Below are 23725 nucleotides of genomic sequence, written 5' to 3'. Positions count from 1 at the left end.
TAACTGCAACCACCGTCAGAGAAAGGATGCTTAGTTACTGTTACACAAAGTTTTATAATGCGAATGTACAACTATCTGATTGGTCAAAACTGTTGGGGCGGCACCCTGGTTTAGACTCGGCCCGTCCTTGATGACACACCGGCTAAGTCCTTCGCTTCTTGGTGCTTCAGCTTCTGGTCACTGCTTTATGGAAGGAAAAAAAGGTACATCCAAGGTGTGTGCTAACAGCACACACCTTGGATGTATCTGTATGAATGTGTCTCTTGTTACATATGCTTTCCCTCAGGAATGTGCAAAGACTATCTGTGTGTGTGCTCTGTTATATTCAATCTGTGTACTACTGGTCATAATGCAGAAAATTACTCATTTCATTAATCCCTAATAAAACTTTGGATGTTGTGCTTTCACTGTGTGCAAGTGAAAGTCTTCAATTCGCCCATGATATTACAAATCAAATTTTTTCTTGCAGCGGCGCTCAAAATCCTAAATACATTTAGAGATAACAATGCATAATCCTTTTTGGTTGATATGAAATGTATTTATTTAGCTGCGAACAAATAGCTGCTGGTTAGTGATTAGTGGTGACGTCACCGAAGCTACGTCCATATTTTCTATAGTCCATGGTGAATACGCAGGAACACCGCAAGCGGGAGGAAGCATTGGTAAATATGTTTATTGAGACTGGGACTACAAGACTATGTGAGTTGATTGTGCAGCGTTAGACATTTCTGCAGCAGTCTATCGTTATTCAAAAAGTTCAGCACTTCACTCGAACCAAAATGTAAAAAAAACAAGAACTGTAAGAATTAATAACCATATTGGGGCTAAGATGGATGAGGCAAAAAAAATAAAGGCAAAGTTTATTGTGACCTCTTTGAATCTCACACCCAACAAATACCCTATTACAAAAAACTAAAGCTAATAAAAACTAAACTAAAACTAGCAACTCACTCTAAAAACTAATTAAAACTAACTGAATTTGAAAACAAAAATCCACAACGAAATTAAAACTAATACTAATGAAAAATCCAAAACTATTATAACCCTGCTGCACAATCAACAGGCAAAGACAGTTTGATTACTGTTAGACCAATGCCAATGTGAGCACATTAAGAAGCTTACTATATTCAGAGCAAAGTCAGAGGAGTAAATGATGATTTGGTTGGCAGCTCCATCAGGCCTTTTTTCATCAGCATGTGTTTAATGCTGTCTTTCAGGTCCAGGTATATTCGCATAAACTACAGCGGAGGAAAGAGAAAACAGGAAATAGTGCAGCTTATTGTTGGTCACTCAGAACTACAGTGTACTTTAATGATTTCTTTTCCAAGTCTAAAACTATATGTTGGTATTTAGAACTTGTGTTTTTGTGGTCTAATGCAGAATTCTTAATGGATTATCTTTCAAGTGATTTAAATGTATAAATATGATGAATATTAATATTGTAGGGAAAACAAGAAAGCTAAAGTTTACTCACTGGCTGTTGTCTCAAGCATTATATCTTCATTGCCACCACTGTAGAGGGAAGAAAACTGGCTGTATTAGCTGCAACAACTGTTCTTGTACTGTTAAATAATATCCACAACAACAACTGTTAAACAAACCAGAAACAATGTAACAAGAGAAGTCTTTACTTTCTGGACTCTCTGCGCCTCCAAATGAAGATCTTGTAGACTGCTACACCCACAGCAACACATGTGATGATGGTGAAGACCAGGAAGATGACCAGACGAATAATAAAAGAATTGTCTATAAAATGAGAATTATAACAGACAAATATTAACATGGTGGCATTTGTGATTGATGAATAGAAAGGACTGTATACAGTCTGCCAGAGCACAATGTGTCAAATTATTTAACTGAACAATGTGAGACAATTAATTAAAACGGCACATACAGGAAGTGGAAGTGGTTTCTTTCTTTGGATTTTTGCTGAAATGATGTCCATTATAAGCAGTCACCTGAAAGGACAAAAACAATCCATAATCAGGAAGTATAGCATAATAAAGTTGAAAAAAATCTTGTGAAGCATAAAAAATCAGGATTAAACAAACCTCCACGACATATTCTGTTGAGTAACTTAGGTCTTTGAATTCAAATTCGCATTTTGAGTTTTTCAGTGTCTTTTGCAAGACACTACCATAAAAAAGTTTTGCAACATATGACTTCTCAGGTCCATTAAAACGTTTTGGATAAGTGCAGGTAACTTTAACGACATTGTGCTCTGGAATCATCACAGACACAGAAGGAATATCGTCTGGTACTGAAAGAGAGAGAAGAAGAACAACATATTTTCCTTTAGATACAACAATTCATGCTTACTCATAGTAAGAGTGAAATTTAAGTTTTAGCACTGATTAGCCTCATAAGTATGCTGCTATATGGATTATAAGCAGTAATAGTGCAAAACAAACAATGATAAATGAATTTGCTTTGAAAACAAATAGCATCATGAACTCACAAAACTTCTTATTTAAAGCTTCTGTTCTGTATTATTATGTTTTTAAATGATGAATGATGACGGCTTTTAAATGTCACTTTTTGTTATTCTAGTTATCCCACACAGCTGTTACAGTATGTGTTGGTGGAAGTCATGTGAGGGGTCTGTAGGTTGGACTTTACACGTATCACATGTTTAAATGAAATAGTCATTCTTAGAATAAAGCTGTTGTGAAATGGAAACTGTGGGTGTTAAAGCAGGAAACAGATGAATATGAGACTGCTTATGATAGGCCGACACTGAACTAAATGGAGTAACAAGTATATTTGAAAAGTTTTAATCCAATTTCTAAACTGTAGTGTTTACTTTAATAAAGCATTTACAGTGACTCTATTTACCACCTGTGATAAATGATCAGGTCAGAACTGAAGCTGGTAGATTCTATTAACTGTACGTCACTAATGATTGGAAATACATTGTAATGTTTGTTATAATAGCTTCAAGTGTGATGTTCTCATATCTTACTGTATAGGCCTACATCATTTATATGGTATTGGTATCAGGAAATAATATGCTGCCTGATTATAGGCATTTATCATTTCTTTAATTTCTTTTAAAGGGCAGGAAAAGAATCTGATAAATCACATAATTCATGTCATGATAATAAATTGCATTGAGAATTTTTGTCAAATGAGTTTTCTCACATACTGACGTGTTTCAGAAAGATATTTACTGTTACTGTCACACAGTTGTCTTAACTGGATATTCAACAATATGTGAAAAACACAACTTTGATAAATAAGTAGTAATTGTTTCTATCATACAGGTGTTTATCTTTTTTAGACACTTACCTCCAATGTCAGTCTTCTGTTTAACTTCCTTTGGTTCGGACACGATCCTGACGTTGTATTTGGGTTGGACTTTACAGGTGTGGTCTTTAAATGGTTCCAGTCCCGTAACGTCACATGTTCCTCCTGATGGAGTGTTGTACGCTAGACCATAATCATGAGCAACATTATTATTAGTTGTTGTGTTTGACTGAACAACGAGGCAACAACAAGTAACCAGAATATACAACAGCAGATTGTTTTTCTTTGTTTGTCAGGATTCCAACTAAGTGACAATAAAATAATGATAAACATATTTTTATGTTTAAAAGGGCGTTATTCCTGGTTTGTAAGAGAATTAAACTGAGAGTGTTTCACAACATCAACCACGTGTTTAAGAGTGCAGCTGCTACGTTTAGGTATGAGGACGTGTTGATCTCCTGCCGTCTGTAGGGACGCGGACTGAGAAAATGCTCCTGTTGGTCCTATTAGAGGTAAACTAACCAATAAAATTATATTCAAAGTGCATTCCTGGGAGAAAAAAAAAATATATATATAAGAGTTGAGATAAAAATAAATAAGTTTACTTACTGATGGGTTTGGATTTGGAGGTGGGGACACAACTGCAGTCATAAGAAAGTTTCGGGTGACTTGGAAGGTCTGGACATTTCCGACTGGTCGTGGTCCAACTCAGATTAATGGAGTTACTGGTGGCATGCTGCTTTATTCTATTTATTGTAATATCTGTTGGAAGACATCAGACATCTGTGAACTGAACACTGAACTGAATATCTGGAGCTTTAATTAGATACAAGCTTGTTGGTCTTTTGCACTGAGGTGAATATCAACATACCACAGTCTATCGTGAATTGGATATCCTTGGTGTTCTTATTGATGGAGACATTGTTGTTCTTGATCTGACCAGTACAGGAGTACTCTGTGAAGGGCTCCAGCTCAGACTCTAGCTTGGTGTCATTGATTGTGCCTTTTTCTGAGGAGACACAAAGATGATAGTCTGACTCACTGTAGGTAGACTGTTAGGGCATCATGCCTGCATTAGCACTGCCAATGACGATTGTGTATTAAAGATTGGGTTTGGGAAATGGGTTTGGGTTAAAGAAATAAATTAAAGACCTTTCTCCAGTGCTGACACAGTACAGTGGAGATAAGTCTGGCTATGTGAGACTACAAGGAATCTTTAACATTAAAGATTAGATTAAAATATGGACACTTACATTGCAATAATAAGTACAAAACGGAGCATTCAGAACTGATTCATAGTGCACAAAGCAAATTGACAACAGACTGAAAAGACAATTCAGATTCAGTTTCAAGTCAAATGGATTTTTCAGTCATAATTTCTGTTTGTCTTACTACAGTGTGAGCATCTAATGTGTCAAGTTGTCTCAACCTATTTTCATGTCAATCACTTTATAATGTTGGTGACAGAGGGATCAGGTCACTCCTGGTGTTTCCACCTACCCTGACAGGTGTAATCAGCGGTCAGATTGTTGCAGTTTCGAGGAAATGTTGCATTTATTTTTGCAGGAATTCCTTTTGGAGGAATCTGACGTATTTCACTTGCATTTAAGAAATCTGTCAAAAAAAGAGAATGGCACATACATTAAACATGATGAAGTAGGGTAAAAACTACATGCAATACAAAATCAATGAGGACTCTACTGTACATACCATCGAATCCAAACTTAACCGGTGTGACAGTGTAAGAACCTGGACAAAAGATCAACAGTTTTAAAATCTCAGAGTGAATACAGACCACCTGATTACATTTTTTATTCTCAGACTGTTTGTTCATATAGATGTTGAATGTGCTGCTTAGAATCCAAACACTCACAGCATAAATCTGCTTAAAACGAGAGACTTATATTGTAGAGAAATATTGCAAACCAATACAATTAGTAGTTTGTTTAAGGGACAATTCACTCTAAAATCAAAAATACATGTTTTGACACTTATCTGTTGTGCTATTTATCACTCAAGATTGTGGGACCAAGTGCTCATATCTCATGTAAAGATGTCTGCCTTTTCTCGAACAAAAGAGATGGCACTTCGCTTGAGGTGCTCAAAGCACAAAAAAAATAATTTTCAAAAACTCAACAAGCCAAGTCTCCTTTCAGAAATCATGACCTGGCTACTCAATATAATCTGTAGATGTTGTTGTGAGCAGTTTCACGCAGGAACTATACTAGAAAGGAAACAGTTCCTACATGAAACTGATCACAACAAGGTCTGTTGATTGTTTTTAGTAACTGGGTCACGATTTCCAGAAAGATACATTGCTGTTGAGTATTTTATTCTATTTATTTCAGCAGCACATTGCCATTTAGTTCTATATTATATTATTCAAGATAAGCAGACATTTCTATGGCCGATATCTCCAAAACTTGACAGCAACTCACACCAAAACAATCTAGATTGATAAATTGTGTTACAGGTAAGAAAAAAAAATGTAATTTTGATTTGGGGTGAGCTGTCCCTTTAAGTATGAACAATACTGATACTCACACTGTGGAGGTGGAGGGGCTTGTGGGCCTGGAGAACACATTCACATGAGATTAGAAAAGAAAGCAACAAAATGTGGATATATTATTATAAAACATACTTATAATTATTACTTTATAAAAGTAAAATACTTCTCTAAAGCAAACTAGCAAGTGAAGAATGAGTCAGCATTTTAATAACTTCTTCCGTCATCGGCAGCGACAGTATACATTACCTTTTGTGTACACAGTCTTATATAAGAACAAATGGAGGGCGTGTAAAGGAGAAAACTCCAACCTTTGGGGATGGGAGGCACTGTGGTGTTGGATGTGGTGAGTGGAGGAGAAGTCTGGGTTTGAGTGCTGTCTGTAGCTATGGGTGGGGTACAATCCTGATTCCAAAAAAGGAACTCAACCAAGTAAAAGTAAGTTAAAGAAGCTAATTATAGAGACCAAAGTAGTTCTTAATTCCACGCAGTAACAATGTTTATTTCAGCTATAAAGGTGAGAATTTTAACATGGGGTCTATGGGGAGTGACTTTTGGAGCCAGCCTCAAGTGGTCATTTAAGGAACTGCACTTTTTGTCACTTTCATACTGGCTTCATTTTTCAGCTCCTGAGGTTTATTGGTGTCTGCCATTAAACCTTGGGTGAACCAGGTCACTAAAATAGTGGCCAGTGTCAACTACACAACGTAACAAGAGAAAGAAAGTATATTTCAGTCACTCATTGTGCATCGAGCATATTTCCTTTTGAAGAGCAAATTCATTTGGGAAGAGAAGAGGCAGTGTAAGAGAGTGTGAGGCAGTGAGAGGCTGAGGGGGGAAAATACACAGGTGATAACTGGAATAAAACATTTTGTTTCGCTACAACAACAATTCAAGTAACGTGCAACTCACCGTTTGGTACAGTTGTTACTTGACCTGGAAAGAGAAAAAAATGCAAATTGTTGCAACTTTTTGTCACAAAGTGTAGTGCATATAATGTGCAAAAAGACAAACAAAAAGTAAAAGTAAAGGTAAAAGTTAAAGAAGCTAATCATAGAGACCAAAGAAGTTGTTCTTACCAGGCTTTGAAAATGTTTATTTAATTTATAGTGTTGAGAATTTAACATGTGGTCTATGGGGACTGACTCGCTCCTGAGGTTTATTGGGCCCAGCATCCAGTGTCCCAGTTTATATAAACCACAATGTGACATCTCTTAATTTAGGCAGTTTACTCATTTACATCCCCAACTCCCAAAAAGTTATGATACATTGATATGTAAATGAACAAGATGAGATCATTTGTTAATCCTTTTGATATGAATTTAATTGCAAACTGGACAGAGACCATATATTTAATGCTTTTCGTCATCAACTTCATGTATTATTGTAAATATATGCAGAGACGAGGGCTTTACAGAGGTGTTGCAAACTGCGTCCAGTGACCCATCATACAAGCCACCGTGTAGGACTACAGCGACGACCAAAATCAGTAAGATGTACGTTAAAAACAATAAATTAGTTTATGAAGCCTAGGTGAGATTAAAAACGAGATTAATTAGATCACTTAATTACAGATCATAATTAATTAATATCTTTAAATCTCTTGACAGCATTATCAAGAACGTCAGTGTATTGTCTCCTTCCTCTTCTGTCTTACTAAGACCACAACCTGTTGTGTTCAGTCATCTACTGGAAAGTTTTTTTTAGTTTCCCTTCCTCAGATCTAAGCAATGGTTAATTTGATGTAGAGGAAATATGAACTGTGGTTAATGGTAAGACTCACAGCAACTGACATGATCGACTGACAAAAACGTTTACAACCTGCACAACATGTGAACATCAAATAATGGTTTGTGGATTAAGGAAATGTTTTCTTGAATCTGTTTGAGAATCCAGAAATACGTCATTTTTGTGAGGTATTTACCAAGAATAGAGCTTCGGATGTTGAGACGTACATTTAGAATTGGAAAGAAAAGTTACATTTACGAAGGTTATAAAAGTCAGTGGATTTCTGAAGCAGCCTATACGTGCAGATCATGGATGTATTTTATCAACTACTTGTAGCCTGTTAGGTTTCTCTGTCCTCTGTCTCCTCACATACAAATTAAAAGGAGGCAGATGTAGCTGTTGACTACACAATCTTCACTTGCAAATAACAAACACAATTCTGATTCTCCCCAGTGATGTTTTGTTTTCTATCAGCTGAACTATTTAAAATTATTTAAATAGTTCATTAGAGAGCATTAGCTCTCTAATGCCCCATATAGTTTAAATTGTGTCTATGAAATATTGTGTGATAAGCAGGATACTGACAGCATGTTGATGCATTGTTTTTTTCAGACTTGCATCTCGAAATTAGATTAAAATAAAAAGCCTACACTAATAATCTGTTTCCCGTTCCATCATGCTTTAAAGCAGTGCCAGTCTATCTATGAATCAGTAATAATAATAATAATAATAACAATAATAATAGCAATAAATAAAGGACAGTGTATTGATTGTGCCTGTTGTTTGAAGTATTTAAGTGAATCGGACCAAAACACTTGCTGTCTAATTTTCATACAAATTTATATTTGAATAATTGAATAATTGAATTGAACATTTGAACTACACTATACAGCTCGCTTTGTGTACTGGAAAAAAAATATAATGGGTCCTTGAAAAGTCATAAAGTCATAAAGTTTTGAAATTTTGTCCTTGAAAATGTGCGTGAACTCTGTACAGAGAAGCTGCAACTATTCGCTCAAATCTTTTTCATTTGTAGCAGAAGATGTTGATTCAGTGTTGAGACAAGAAATTACTTCTTAAATCAAAATTGTATTCCTTGTATTTTATTATTTTATTTTGATTCTCTAAAATCCTCTTTTTTTAGTCACGGAGAGTTATGATGGGAACTATAATAACTTTTTCCTGCAGACTGGAGTTATTATATCAGTCATCTTTCATTTCATCGCAATCTTTTACAAACTTCAAAACTTTATTACATTGTTTCTAATGCACACATTAATTAACTTTATTAGACCAAGCACTTTAGAATCTTAATAATGTTAATAAAGTTAATTAAAGTTGTAGGATACTGGGTTTAAGTTTGAAGACGGCATCATATTAATTGTTTTACAGGTTTTCTAGTTGTGTGCATCGGATAATAATAATTTAAACTGTTTTGAGATTGCTGGATCTCAACAGAGCAACATTGAACTGGGAACTGTACTGATCCAAAATAATGTTTTCAATATTTAAAAACACAATTGAAATTAAATTGTTAAAATTGTTATATATTACAACTTGATGAAACAAGGACATTACTTTACAAGCCACCATTTTGTTTCCACAGTACCATTATTAAAATAATAATAATAATAATAAAAATGACATTGGGGTGGAAGATAGTTACTTACAGTTGGCCGAACCGATGATCCCGGCCCAGAGCAGCAGGACCCTGACACCACAGAGATCTGCCATATCTGAGAGTTAAGGCGTGTATAGCCACACACCTTACAGTATCGTCTGCATGCAAGATTATCAGATTTTAAATTCCAATAAATGCTCGGTAAGAAATTTTTCAAGTAAGCTGCGTTTCAACACAGATGTCTGTCGGGGTACACCCTGAATCTGGTTCTGTAATCACGCTGCAAACAGGAAATCCAGCTTCTTGTATGACGCTTTCATATACTTGCTCAGTGTACTTCAAGGAAGTTGTTAAGTGATCTTTACATACAGTAAATGAGGGGGGGGGGGGGGGGGGGGGGGGGGGGGGGGGGGGGCAAACATAATTGAATTATTACATCTATGGCAATGTTATCATCAGTGGTAAAATCATAAGCATCATAAATGGAGCTCTGTGTTAGTTCAGGCAGAATATGGTATTGCCGCCTGCTCGGCTGTCATCTGGCCTGAGGATTGCCAAGCCAAACCAATCACAATCACACACAGACAACAAGGTGGTCTATTTAAACTGCTATGCCTCTCATTCCTCCTGCATCGCATCACTCTGCTGCTGGACACTGCTGTGTTAAATTTTCTGCTGCATAAAAACCTGAAATTGCTTTCTTCATAACACAATCGCATTCCGCCGTCCCGAGATCTACGAGCACTATTTGGTTATGAGAGTTCTAAACCGAGCTCTGGTGTTTTTACTTACTTCGTGAGACAGTCAGTCACCAAGAACTGTTTACTTTTTTCCTTGACAAATGTCTTGGACATGGAAGCGCTCCTGATCCTCCCACTGCAGCTGACTCTGCCCCTCCTACAAGGAAAGCGTTGGCAAAACTGCTCACGTGTCCCTCCAGTCAAAAACAAACAGTTCAGCTAACACCTATTGTCCCATTTATCCCAGGCGGCAACCTCCAGGTCTGAGCAGGGAGGCAAACCAGGAAGTGCCTTAAGCTGCATTCTAGGGAAAATTACAGCAGTGGGCGCTGACAGCGGCTGCAGAAGCATTTCGATCCATTCATTTCAATACAAAATAAGAAAACTTGATTTATTACCTCAGAATTTTTTTTACACTATGGTCTCAATCACTTGTAAAAAAATCTTCTTCGAGACAATATGATGTTATTAGTGTAAATAATGGCCCCATTTGGGAGAAAATAGAAGATAAAGAATCGTATGATTTGGGGCGAGGCTAACTATGATTGACAGGTCACTGACAAGGAGAGCCATCATCAGAAGAGAAGCAGAACAATGCATATCCATGGCAACGTGTTGATAAAGTTATATATAACATTATATACATATAAAAAAAAGATTGTTTACCAGTTTGGTCTCATAACTTTGACCCTTTCACTGTATGTTCACTTAATGACAGTTTATTTGAACATTTTGTTCAGCGTTTGGTTGGACTAACAGACACTCCTAGGAGTCGCTGTTCATTTTTCTTAAATAAGTTGCATACATTTTGTTTTAGTTTTTTGCCAAAATGAACATCCCAGTTAATGCTCCAGTTAATGCTAACATGAATAAGCAGCGGCTTCTCTCAGTCAGGTTCTCGGTGTAGAGAAGCGTGTAGTCAGTGTCGTCAGATCCCTCTCGCTCCTCCATAGTCTAAATATGGTCTGCTCCCCGTTTCCTAAAACAAGATGGCGACGAGCATACCGCCGAACTCGATGCCTCAAACGGGCAGTCCACAAACCAATGGGTGACGTCATTGTGACTACGTCCATTATTTATACAGTCTATGGTTCAGACTCACAATAAAACAGAATTTTAACTACATAGCGAATCAGAAGATAAATTAGATATAAAACTTGTGAGGGACACACTTGAGTTTAACTTATCTGTCTTCACTCTGGTATGAAACTACAGAGATGTTGTGATGTATAAAATCAGTCCAATCAATTACTGACCGGTAAAAGACTTCCGCATAGGATGATCTCATGAATCCTCTCACAGCTCCTCCTCCTCCGTCCTACGAGCAAAAATAAGAGCTTTGAGATGGTCGTAAAGATTTTGCACGCAAAGAACTTCCAGTTCAAGTGAGGATCGATGAGGGAGGAGGCATAAAATAAGAGAATTAAGAAAGGCCCTCGGTGTTAAAGGGTAAACTGTTGCGTTCGTTTTTTTGCAGAACAGAAGAGAGGAGAGTAAATCCTTTGAACTATTTATTAAGCCAGTAATAAAAGAGTGAGCATGTACATGGGCCTTAATCTGATCAGAAATCACAGTCTGTAAGCCAGTTAACTGTAACCACCGTCAGAGAAAGGATGCTGAGTTACTGTTACACAAAGTTTACTATCTGATTGGTCAAAACTGTTGGGGCGGCACCCTGGTTTAGACTCGGCCCGCCCTTGATGACACACCGGCTAAGTCCTTAGCCTCTTGGTGCTTCAGCTTCTGGTCACTGCTTTATGGAAGGAAAAAAAGCTAACAGCACACACCTTGGATGTATCTCTATGAATGTGTCTCTGTGTTACACATGCTTTCCCTCAGGAATGTGCAAAGACTGTTATCTGTGTGTGTGCTCTGTTATATTCAATCTGTGTACTACTGGTCATAATGCAGATAATTACTCATTTCATTAATCCCAAACAAAAATTTGGATGTTGTGCTTTCACTGTGTGCAAGTGAAAGTCTTCAATTCGCCCATGATATTACAAATCACATTTTTTCTTGCAGCGGCGCTCAAAATCCTAAATACATTTAGAGATAACAATGCATAATCCTTTTTGGTTGATATGAAATGTATTTATTTAGCTGCGAACAAATAGCTGCTGGTTAGTGATTAGTGGGGACGTCACCGAAGCTACGTCCATATTTTCTACAGTCCATGGTGAATACGCAGGAACACCACAAGCGGAAGGAAGCATTGGTAAATATGTTTCTTGAGACTGGGACTACAAGACTATGTGAGTTGATTGTGCAACGTTAGACATTTCTGCAGCAGTCTATCGTTATTCAAAAAGTTCAGCACTTCACTCAAACCAAAATGTAAAAAAAACAAGAACTGTAAGAATTAATAACCATATTGAGGCTAAGATGGATGAGGCAAAAAAAATAAAGGCAAAGTTTATTGTGACTTCTTTGAATCTCACATCCAATACCCTATTACAAAAAACTAAAGCTAATAGAAACTAAACTAAAACTAGCAACTCACTCTAAAAACTAATTAAAACTAACTGAATTTGAAAACAAAAATCCACAACGAAATTAAAACTAATACTAATGAAAAATCCAAAACTATTATAACCCTGCTGCACAATCAACAGGCAAAGACAGTTTGATTACTGTTAGACCAATGCCAATGTGAGCACATTAAGAAGCTTACTATATTCAGAGCAAAGTCAGAGGAGTAAATGATGATTTGGTTGGCAGCTCCATCAGGCCTTTCTTCATCAGCATGTGTTTAATGCTGTCTTTCAGGTCCAGGTATATTCGCATAAACTACAGCGGAGGAAAGAGAAAACAGGAAATAGTGCAGCTTATTGTTGGTCACTCAGAACTACAGTGTACTTTAATGATTTACTTTCCAAGTCTAAAACTATATGTTGGTATTTAGAACTTGAGTTTTTGTGGTCTAATGCAGAATTCTTAATGGATTATCTTTCAAGTGATTTAAATGTATAAATATAATGAATATTAATATTGTAGGGAAAACAAGAAAGCTAAAGTTTACTCACTGGCTGTTGTCTCAAGCATTATATCTTCATTGCCACCACTGTAGAGGGAAGAAATCTGGCTGTATTAGCTGCAACAACTGTTCTTGTACTGTTAAATAATATCCACAACAACAACTGTTAAACAAACCAGAGACAATGTAACAAGAGAAGTCTTTACTTTCTGGACTTTCTGCGCCTCCAAATGAAGATCTTGTAGACTGCTACACCCACAGCAACACATGTGATGATGGTGAAGACCAGGAAGATGACCAGACGAATAATAAAAGCTTTGTCATTGTCTATAAAATGAGAATTATAACAGACAAATATTAACATGGTGGCATTTGTGATTGATGAATAGAAAGGACTGTATACAGTCTGCCAGAGCACAATGTGTCAAATGATTTAACTGAACAATGTGAGACGATTAATTAAAACGGCACATACAGGAAGTGGAAACGAGTTCTCTCTTTGGATTTTTGCTGATATGATGTCCATTATCAGCAGTCACCTGAAAGGACAAAAACAAATCCACAATCAGGAATTATAACATAATAAAGTTGAAAAATATCTTGTAAAGCATAAAAATCAGGATTAAACAAACCTCCAGGTCATATTCTGTAGAGTAACTTAGATCTTTGAATTCAAAATTGCATTTTGAGTTTGTCAGTTCCTTTTGCAAAACACGATCATGAAAAAGTTTTGCAACATATAACTTCTTAGGTCCATTAAAACGTCCTGAATGAGTACAGGTAACTCTAATCACATTGTGCTCTGGATTCATCACAGACACAGAAGAAATATCGTCTGGTACTGTAAGAGAGAGAAGAAGAACGACATATTTTCCTTTAGATACAACAATTCATGCTTACTCATAGTAAGAGTGAAATTTAAGTTTTAGCATCATTAGTATGCTGCTATATTGATTATCAGCTGTTATAGTACAAAACAAACAAAGATAAATGAATTTGCTTTGAACACAATTAGCATCATGAACTCACAAAACTTCTGTTCTGTATTATTATGTCTTTAAATGATGAATGATGACGGCTTTTAAATGTCACTTTTTGTTATTCTAGTTATCCCACACAGCTGTTACAGTATGTGTTGGTGGAAGTCATGTGAGGGGTCTGTAGGTTGGACTTTACACGTATCACATGTTTAAATGAAATAGTCATTCTTAGAATAAAGCTGTTGGGAAATGGAAACTGTGGGTGTTAAAGCAGGAAACAGATGAATATGAGACTGCTTATGATAGGCCGACACTGAACTAAATGGAGTAACAAGTATATTTGAAAAGTTTTAATCCAATTTCAAAACTGTAGTGTTTACTTTAATAAAGCATTTACAGTGACTCTATTTACCACCTGTGATAAATGATCAAGTCAGGACTGAAGCTGGTAGATTCTAGTAACTGTACGTCACTAATGATTGGAAATACATTGTAATGTTTGTTATAATAGCTTCAAGTGTGATGTTCTCATATCTTACTGTGTAGGCCTACATTATGTATATGGTATTGGTATCAGGAAATAATATGCTGCCTGATTATAGGCATTTAACATAAATTCTTAAATTTCATTTCAGGAAAAGAATCTGATAAATCATATAATTCATGACATGATAATAAATTTCATTGAGAATTTTTGTCAAATGAGTTTTCTCACATACTGACGTGTTTCAGAAAGATATTTACTGTTACTGTCACACAGTTGCCTTAACTGGATATTCAATAATATGTGAAAAACACAACTTTGATAAATAAGTAGTCATTGTTTCTATCATACAGGTGTTTATCTTTTTTTAGACACTTACCTCCAGGCGCAGTCTTCTGTTCAACTTCCTTTGGTTTGGACACGATCCTGTCGTTGTATTTGGGTTGGACTTTACAGGTGTGGTCTTTAAATGCTTCCAGTCCCGTAACGTCACATGTGTTAACTGCACCATGAGCTGTAAAAAGCAACATTATTATTAGTTGTTGTGTTTGACTGAACAACGAGGCAACAACAAGTAACCAGAACATACAACAGCAGATTGTTTTTCTTTGTTTGTCAGGATTCCAACTAAGTGACAATAAAATAATGATAAACACATTTTTATGTTTAAAAGGGCGTTATTCCTGGTTTGTAAGAGAATTAAACTGAGAGTGTTTCACAACATCAACCACGTGTTTAAGAGTGCAGCTGCTACGTTTAGGTATGAGGACGTGTTGATCTCCTGCCGTCTGTAGGGACGCTGACTGAGAAAATGCTCCTGTTGGTCCTATTAGAGGTAAACTAACCAATAAAATTATATTCAAAGTGCATTCCTGGGAGAAAAAAATATATATATAAGAGTTGAGATAAAAATAAATAAGTTTACTTACTGATGGGTTTGGATTTGGAGGTGGGGACACAACTGCAGACATAAGAAAGCTTCGGGTCACTTGGAAGGTATTTACAGTTCTGACTGGTCGTGGTCCATGTCAGATTAATGGAGTCACTGGTGGCACCCTTATGTCTGACATTGATTGTAATATCTGTTGGAAGACATCAGACATCTGTGAACTGAACACTGAACTGAATATCTGGAGCTTTAATTAGATACAAGCTTGTTGGTCTTTTGCACTGAGGTGAATATCAACATACCACAGTCTATCGTGAATTTGATATCCTTGGTGTTCTTATTGATGGAGACATTGTTGTTCTTGATCTGACCAGTACAGGAGTACTCTGTGAAGGGCTCCAGCTCAGACTCTGGCTTGGTGTCATTGAATGTGCCTTTTTCTGAGGAGACACAAAGATGATAGTCTGACTCACTGTAGGTAGACTGTTCGGGCATCATGCCTGCATTAGCACTGCCAATGACGATTGTGATTGGGTTAAAGAAATAAATTGGGTTAAAGAAATAAATAAAAATAAAATAAATCTCTATGTGAGACTACAAGGAATCTTTAACATTAAAGATTAGATTAAAATATGGACACTTACATTGCAATAATAAGTACAAAACGGAGTATTCAGAACTGATTCATAGTGCACAAAGCAAATTGACAACAGACTGAAAAGACAATTCAGATTCAGTTTTAAGTCAAATGGCTTTTTCAATCATCATTTCTGTTTGTCTTACTACAGTGTGAGCATCTAATGTGTCAAGTTGTCTCGACCTATTTTCATGTCAATCACTTTATAATGTTGGTGACAGAGGGATCAGGTCACTCCTGGTGTTTCCACCTACCCTGACAGGTGTAATCAGCGGTCAGATTGTTGCAGTTTCGAGGAAATGTTGCATTTATTTTTGCAGGAATTCCTTTTGGAGGAATCTGACGTATTTCACTTGCATTTAAGAAATCTGTCAAAAAAAGAGAATTGCACATACATTAATTTGATGAAGTAGGGTAAAAACTACATGCAATACAAACCAATGAGGACTCTACTGTACATACCAACAGAGATCTCTTTGGTGAGGCTGAAGGAATTATTACAGTGTCCTGAGGTGAAGGTTGTAGTCAAATCTGTGCAGGTGTCATTGTGACCAGGTTTGATACAGAACTGTGTTTTGTCACTTTTGCACGGTGAGAGATTATTTGGCTTTGACAGAGAAGAGCTGATGTCCCAGTCACTGCGGTAACAAACGTATCCAGGCATACAGCTGCCATCAGTAATGTCACCTTTCTCTGAAATACACAAGTGAAATGAAACACACACATCTGTCCGTCAGTCTGATTCCTTAAATTAAAAGAAAGTTGAAATTTAACAGTATGAATTATATTTTCTCACCCATTACAGTTGTTGTAGTTTTATTGTCAGTGCTGTAACAGGGTGTTACTGTGCCAGCACCATCAATCAATTTCACGGCATGCTCATATTTAGTACAGGGCTTCAGGTGTTTGATTTCATGTGTTAACTTTTTGTTCAACTGAACAATGGAGGTTGTTCGAGCTCCTTGTTGTCCTACTTCACTGATGTTTATGGTGTAGTTGCCAGGGGTTGAATTCTTCTTCATCTCAATCTGGAAGCCAAACTTGATCGGTGTGACAGTGTAAGAACCTGGACAAAAGATCAACAGTTATAAAATCTCAGAGTGAATACAGACCACCTGATTACATTTTTTAATTTCAGACTGTTTGTTCATGTAGATGTTGAAGGCGCTGCTTAGAATCCAAACACTCACAGCACAAATCTGCTTAAAACGAGAGACTTATATTGTAGAGAAATATTACAAACCAATACAATTAGTAGTTTATTTAAGGGACAGTTCACTCTAAAATCAAAAATACATATTTTTCATTTATCTGTTGTGCTATTTATCACTCAAGATTGTGGGACCAAGTGCTTGACATATCTCATGTAAAGATGTCTGCCTTTTCTCGAACATAACAGATGGCACTTCGCTTAAGGTGCTTAAAGCACAAAAAAAATATTTTTCAAAAACTCAACAAGCCAAGTCTCCTTTCAGAAATCATGACCTGGCTACTCAAGACAATCCATAGATGTTGTTGTGAGCAGTTTCACGCAGGAACTATACTAGAAAGGAAACAGACCTTGTTGTGATCAGTTTCATGTAGGAACTGTTGATTGTTTTTAGTAACTGGGTCACCATTCCCAGAAAGATACATTGCTGTTGAGTATTTTATTCTATTTATTTCAGCAGCACATTGCCATTCAGTTCTATATTATATTATTCAAGAGAAGCAGACATTTATACGGCCGATATCTCCAAAACTTGACAGCAACTCACACCAAAACAATCTAGATTGATAAATTGTCTTACAGGTAAGAGGAAAACAATATATATTTTTGATTTTGGGGTGAACTGTCCCTTTAAGTATGAACAATACTGATACTCACACTGTGGAGGTGGAGGGGCTTGTGGGCCTGGAGAACACATTCACATGAGATTAGAAAAGAAAACAACAACATGTGAATACATGATTATAAAACGTACTTATAATTATTACTTTATAAGCGGAGGAAAATGGATGGATGGACTTCTCTAAAGCAACTTGCAAGTGAAGCATGAGTCAGCATTTTACTAACTTCTTCCGTCATCAGCAGTGACAGTATACGTTACCTTTTGTGTACACAGTCTTAGCACAGTCCTATATAAGAACAAATGGAGGGTGTGTAAAGGAGAAAACTCCAACCTTCGGTGGTGGGAATCACTGTGGTGTTGGATGTGGTGATTGGAGGAGAAGTCTGGGTTTGAGTGCTGTCTGAGAGGGTTGAAACATCTGCGTTCCCAAGGAAACAAAAATCAGGCCAAACAAAATATGACAATCCTCCTCGTTATAATCTCGATTCCAAAAAAGTACACAGGTGATAACTGGAATCAAACATTTTGTTCACTACAACAATTCAAGTAACTTGCAACTCACCTTTTGGTCCAGTTGTTACTTGACCTGGAAAGACAAAAAAAAATCAAATTTTTGCAACTTTTTTGTCACAGAGTGTAGTGCATATAATGTGCATAAAGACAAACAACAACAAAAAACTACAGTAACATTTTTTTTTACAATCCTGATTCCAAAAAAGTAACTCAATTAAGTAAAAGTAAGTTAAAGAAGCTAATTATCCCTAATTACCAAAGCAGTTGTTTTACCAGGCTGTAAAAATGTTTATTTCATTTATAAAGTTGAGAATTTTAACATGGGGTCTATGGGTACTGACTCGCTCCTGAGGTTTATTGGTCCCAGCGTCCCAGTTAATATAAACCACAATGTGACATCTTTTAACTTAGACAGTTTACTCATCTACATCCCCAATTCCCAAAAAGTTGTGATAAATGAATATGTAAATAAACAAGTTGTGATCATTTGTTAATCCTTCTGATATGAATTGAATTGAAAACTGGAAAGAGACCATATATTTAATGCTTCACGTCATCAACTTCATGGATTCATTCATTCATTATCCTTAACCGCTTATCCGACTTCATGGATTATTGTAAATATATGCATATTCAAAAAAAAGTTGGGATCGGGCAACAGATAATGGAAAAATGTGAAATGCCTAAAAACACCTGAAAATTCTACATGTAAACAGGCTGACAGGCGATAGTGCACTCAAAAAAAGGAAATGTCACTGTTGTTAGCTATAAAACATAGTATTATGTTTGAGTCATGACTGGGTATGAAAGGAGCAAGACTCATTGTTTGCGAGGATGAGGCGAGATTCACCACTTTGTTAAAAACTGTGTAGCCAAATAATCCAACAGTATCAAAACAACAAAGTTTCTCAACGCACTATTGCTAGAAATTTCACCATCCACAATCCATAACATTATTAAAAGATTCAGAGAATCCAAAGAAGTATCTTCACATAATAGGTAAGGCTGGAAGTAAACACTGGATGTCTGTGACCTTTGGTCGCTGAGGCAACACTGCAGTAAAAACCAACACAATAGTATAAAGGACGTCACTACATGGGCTCAGAAACACTCAGAAAACTGTTATCAGTAAACACAGTTCATCGCTGCATTTACAAATGTTAAGTCACTGTGCAAAGCAAAAGCCATATCAACAACATCCAAAAACGCCGCCAACTTCTCTGGGCCAGAGCTCATCTGAGACAGACTGATGCAAAGTGGAAATGTGTGTTGTGACACATCCACAACAATTGGGTTTGGAAATTGTGGAAATCGTGAGGAAAGGAAAAAGACCATCGAGATTGTTACCAACACAAAGTATAAAGCCAGCATCTGCGAGGGTACGTGGGTGTCTTACAGTCTTAGAAGTTTTGGAGCAACATATACTATTTCAGCAAGAAAATGCAGAGCCACATTCTGCATGTGATACAATAGCTTCAGGACTGGCTTTCCTGCAGTCAAGTGAAGTTGTAAATCAAGCAAGAACAGGGGAGAATTTCCCTTTCGAAAATTCAAGAATTAGTCTCCTCATTTGAGTTTTGTTAAAAGAAAAGATGATGTAACACAGTTACAAGTTTTACACTTTGAATATGAAATATATAATGTCTTTGTACAGTTTTAGTTGAATATGGACGATTGCACTGTTTTATTTATGATTTAGACGGTGTCTTTTGGTTTCAGGGTTGTAGATGTTGAACATGCTCCTGAGATTCCAAACACTCAGTGTAAAAATCCACTTTAAAGACTGGAGAGAAATACTGGAAAACCAATATGATTTGTTGTTTGTTAACATAAGTGTAGAGAGTATGCTATCTTGAGAGGTTATACTGTGTGTTGACTGGAGTGACGCATTCAAATGAGATTAGAAAAAGGAAACAACAAAATATTAGTATGCGTTTATTATAAAACTTTGAAATACTCTTCCAGAGCAACTTGTAAGTGAAGTGTCTGTGTATTATGGAACATCTTTAACCACTCCTTATATGAGTTGTATGAATAACACCGTCTTATCTCAGAGAATGTCAGTTAGCTCGGGTTTGATACTGTGGAAGAGTTTTGCAATGATATCAAGAATTAGGGGTGTCAAATTATCGCGTTAATTGCAATTAATCAATTACAGTCATATTTAGCGTGTTATGTTTTTTAATTGCGTTAATCTAATTTTTAAACTTTATCTTTACTGTTCCTGTATGCGAGTTGCCATTTCATAAAATCTGTTTTTATGCGTTGAGCTTCTTGTGCTTGAGGTGTTGGTTGAGGAAAACAATACTCAGTCCCAACCTGAAGTGGACATTGATTGGCTGTCATTGTGTTCGGGATGGTTTTGCATAAGCTAATATGCTCTCATTGTAGTTAAGAGGGCAAGGTGAGGAGCGGTGAGTAGCAGAGAGGAGATGTCAAAATGGAGGAGCATGTGAGAGTTGTCGGCCCAATGAATGGAAAGTTTACATTTCACAAACGCCCCGACGGCACCATTGATAAATGTAAAGTGATATGCCTTCTTTGAAAGAAGGAGTTTTCTTACCACCGAAGCAGCTCAAGTTTAGCCTACCACATCAACGCAAAACACCCAGTGGCGAGTGCAGCCACAGCTAACGTTAGCAGCGAAAACATTAGCAATTTAGCGAGCCCTAGCAAAGCTCTTGTCAAACTAAACTTGATGTCCCGCATATGAGCAAGTCTGCGACCGACAGGCTGAATGTTCTTGCCAAGTGGATAGCAATGAACTGCAGGTCGATAAACGTGGAAGACGAGGGCTTGACAGAGGTGTTGCAAACTGCGTCCAGTGACCCATCATACAAGCCACCGTGTATAATTACAGCCATGACCAAAATCAGTAAAATGTATGTTAAAAACAATAAATTACTTTATGAAGCCACTTTTTTTGTTATTTATGAATCTGTTGATCTTCCATACCAATGTAATGAATTTAAATGGAAATACCTCAAGTTGAGGGCTTTTCTCAGCTTTTCTTAGGTGAGATTAAAAATTAGAGTAATTAGATCAATTAATAACAGATCATAATTAATTATACCCTCAATTTTTTAAATCTCTTGACAGCACTATCAAGAATGTCAGTGTATTGTCCCCTTTCTCTTCTGTCTTACTAAGACCACAACCTGTTGTGTTCAGTTATCTACTGGAAAGTTTTTAGTTTCCCTTCCTCAGATCTAAGCAATGGTTAATTTAGAATAGAGTAAATATGAACTGTGGTTAATGGTAAGACTCACAGCAACTGACATGACTGTGTTGAATGTACCTTTTTTTCAAAAACGTTGACAAGCTGCGCAACGTGTGAACATCAACTAATGGTTTGTGGATTATGGAAATGTTTTCTTGAATCTGTTTGAGCAGAATCCAGAAATACGTCATTTTTGTGAGGTATTTACCAAGAATAGAGCTTCGGATGTTGACACGTACATTTAGAATTGGAAAGAAAAGTTACTTTTACGAAGGTTAGAAAAGTCAGTGGATTTCTGAAGCAGCCTATACGTGCAGATCATGGATGTATTTTATCAACTACTTGTAGCCTGTTAGGTTTCTACTGTCCTCTGTCTCCTCACATACAAATTATTAGGAGGCAGATGTAGCTGTTGACTGCATAATGTTAACTTGCAAAAAACAAACACAATTCTGATTCTGTTTTGCACAAAAATATATATATATCTTCCCTAGATATATATATTCCCCAGTGATGTTTTGTTTTCTATCAGCTGAACTATTTAAATAATGCTCTCTAATGCGCCATATAGTTTAAATTGTGTGTATGAAATATTGTGTGATAAGCAGGATACTGACAGCATGTTGATGCATTGTTTTTTTCAGACTTGCATCTTGAAATTAGATTAAAATAAAAAGCCTAATCTGTTTCCTGTTCCATCATGCTTTAAAGCAGTGCCAGTCTATCTATGAATCAGTAATAATAATAATAATAATAACAATAATAATAGCAATAAATAAAGGACAGTGTATTGATTGTGCCTGTTGTTTGAAGTATTTAAGTGAATCTGACCAAAACACTTGCTGTCTAAATTTCATACAAATTTATATTTGAATAATTGAATAATTGAATTGAACATTTGAACTACACTATACAGCTCGCTTTGTGTACTGGAAAAAAAATATAATAGGTCCTTGAAAAGTCATAGAAAAGTTTTGAAATTTTGTCCTTGAAAATGTGCAAGAACTCTGTACAGAGAAGCTGCAACTATTCGCTCAAATCTGTTTCATTTGTAGCAGAAATGTTGATTCAGTATTGAGACAAGAGATTACTTCTTGAATCAAAATTGTATTCCTTGTATTTTTATGTATTTTATTATCTTATTTTGATTCTCTAAAATCCTCTTTTTTTAGTCACGGAGAGTTATGATGGGAACTATCATAACTTTTTCCTGCAGACTGGAGTTATTATATAAGTCATCTTTCGTTCATCGCAATCTTTTACAAACTTCAAAACTTTATCACATTGTTTCTAATGCACACATAAATTAACTTTATTAGACCAAGCACTTTAGAATCTTAATACTGTTAATAAAGTTAATTAAAGTTGCAGGATACTGGGTTTAAGTTTGAAGACGGCATCATATTAATTGTTTCACAGGTTTTATAGTTGCGTGCATCGGATAATAATAATTTAAACTGTTTTAAGATTGCTGGATCTCAACAGAGCAACATTGAACTGGAAACTGTACTGATCCAAAATAATGTTTTCAATATTTAAAAACACAATTGAAATTAAATTGTTAAAATTGTTATATATTACATCTTGATGAAACAAGGACATTACTTTACAAACCCCCATTTTGTTTCCACAGTACCATTATAAAAAAATAAAAAATAATAAAAATGACATTGGGTGGAAGATAGTTACTTACAGTTGGCCGAACCGATGATCCCGGCCCAGAGCAGCAGGACCTTGACACCACAGAGACCTGCCATATCTGAGAGTTAAGGCGTGTATAGCCACACACCTTACAGTATAGTCTGCATGCAAGATTATCAGATTTTTAATACCAATAAAGGCTCAGTAAGATTGTTTTTTAATTTTTTAAAACCCTGTTTCTGGTTCTGCTTTCATGCTGCAAACAGGAAATCCAGCTTCTTGTATGACGCTTTTATATACTTGCTCACTGTACTTCAAGGAAGTCCTTTAGTGGTCTTACATGCAGTAAATGAGTGGGCAACACCACCTCTTATTATGACAGTAATGCTCAAACAATTGAATTATTCCATACATGGCAGTGTTAACATTAAGATATAACTTTAATCATCCAGCAGTCAGGAAATTTAGTTGTCACAGCAGCTCAAGGTGCAGGCACATAGATATAAAATACAGAATAGAGAATATACAGAATAAGACATATACATACATTCTATACACATATACATTATATACATACATTTATGCTATTTGGCATTTATTATTTATGAATTTTTTGTGTTTGTTTGTTTCCTGAAAGTACTTTGCATTTTTACAGATAATGCACACTGGATAAAATATATTTTAGCATGATAGGTAAGATATAGAAAGAAA

At 36.2% G+C, this 23725-nt stretch overlaps 2 protein-coding genes across 2 annotated transcripts; both read right to left on the bottom strand.

Moving 5' to 3' along the window:
- Positions 1-338: 338 nt before the first annotated feature.
- Positions 339-9214, bottom strand: LOC131977169 (receptor-type tyrosine-protein phosphatase C-like). Its single transcript, XM_059340373.1, has 12 exons — positions 9151-9214; positions 5791-5817; positions 4957-4995; positions 4747-4860; positions 4118-4255; positions 3856-4008; positions 3289-3429; positions 2052-2260; positions 1895-1958; positions 1632-1746; positions 1475-1512; positions 339-1238 (listed from the first exon to the last, which is right to left on the bottom strand). The coding sequence occupies exons 1-12, from the start codon at positions 9212-9214 to the stop codon at positions 1201-1203; spliced, it is 1140 nt and encodes a 379-aa protein (XP_059196356.1). The 3' UTR covers positions 339-1200.
- A 3149-nt stretch (positions 9215-12363) lies between these two features.
- Positions 12364-23130, bottom strand: LOC131977168 (receptor-type tyrosine-protein phosphatase C-like). The gene is made up of 15 exons (XM_059340372.1): positions 23067-23130; positions 18203-18226; positions 17972-18058; positions 17676-17702; positions 16605-16874; positions 16271-16501; positions 16063-16176; positions 15474-15611; positions 15212-15364; positions 14662-14796; positions 13451-13659; positions 13294-13357; positions 13025-13145; positions 12868-12905; positions 12364-12631 (listed from the first exon to the last, which is right to left on the bottom strand). The coding sequence occupies exons 1-15, from the start codon at positions 23128-23130 to the stop codon at positions 12594-12596; spliced, it is 1713 nt and encodes a 570-aa protein (XP_059196355.1). The 3' UTR covers positions 12364-12593.
- Positions 23131-23725: the final 595 nt, after the last annotated feature.

Source organism: Centropristis striata, chromosome 9 (assembly GCF_030273125.1).
Source record: "Centropristis striata isolate RG_2023a ecotype Rhode Island chromosome 9, C.striata_1.0, whole genome shotgun sequence".
In the NCBI taxonomy this organism is placed as follows: domain Eukaryota; kingdom Metazoa; phylum Chordata; class Actinopteri; order Perciformes; family Serranidae; genus Centropristis; species Centropristis striata.
The sequence above is the reverse complement of the archived record's forward strand: the minus strand, read 5'-3'. Positions and strand labels throughout refer to the sequence as shown.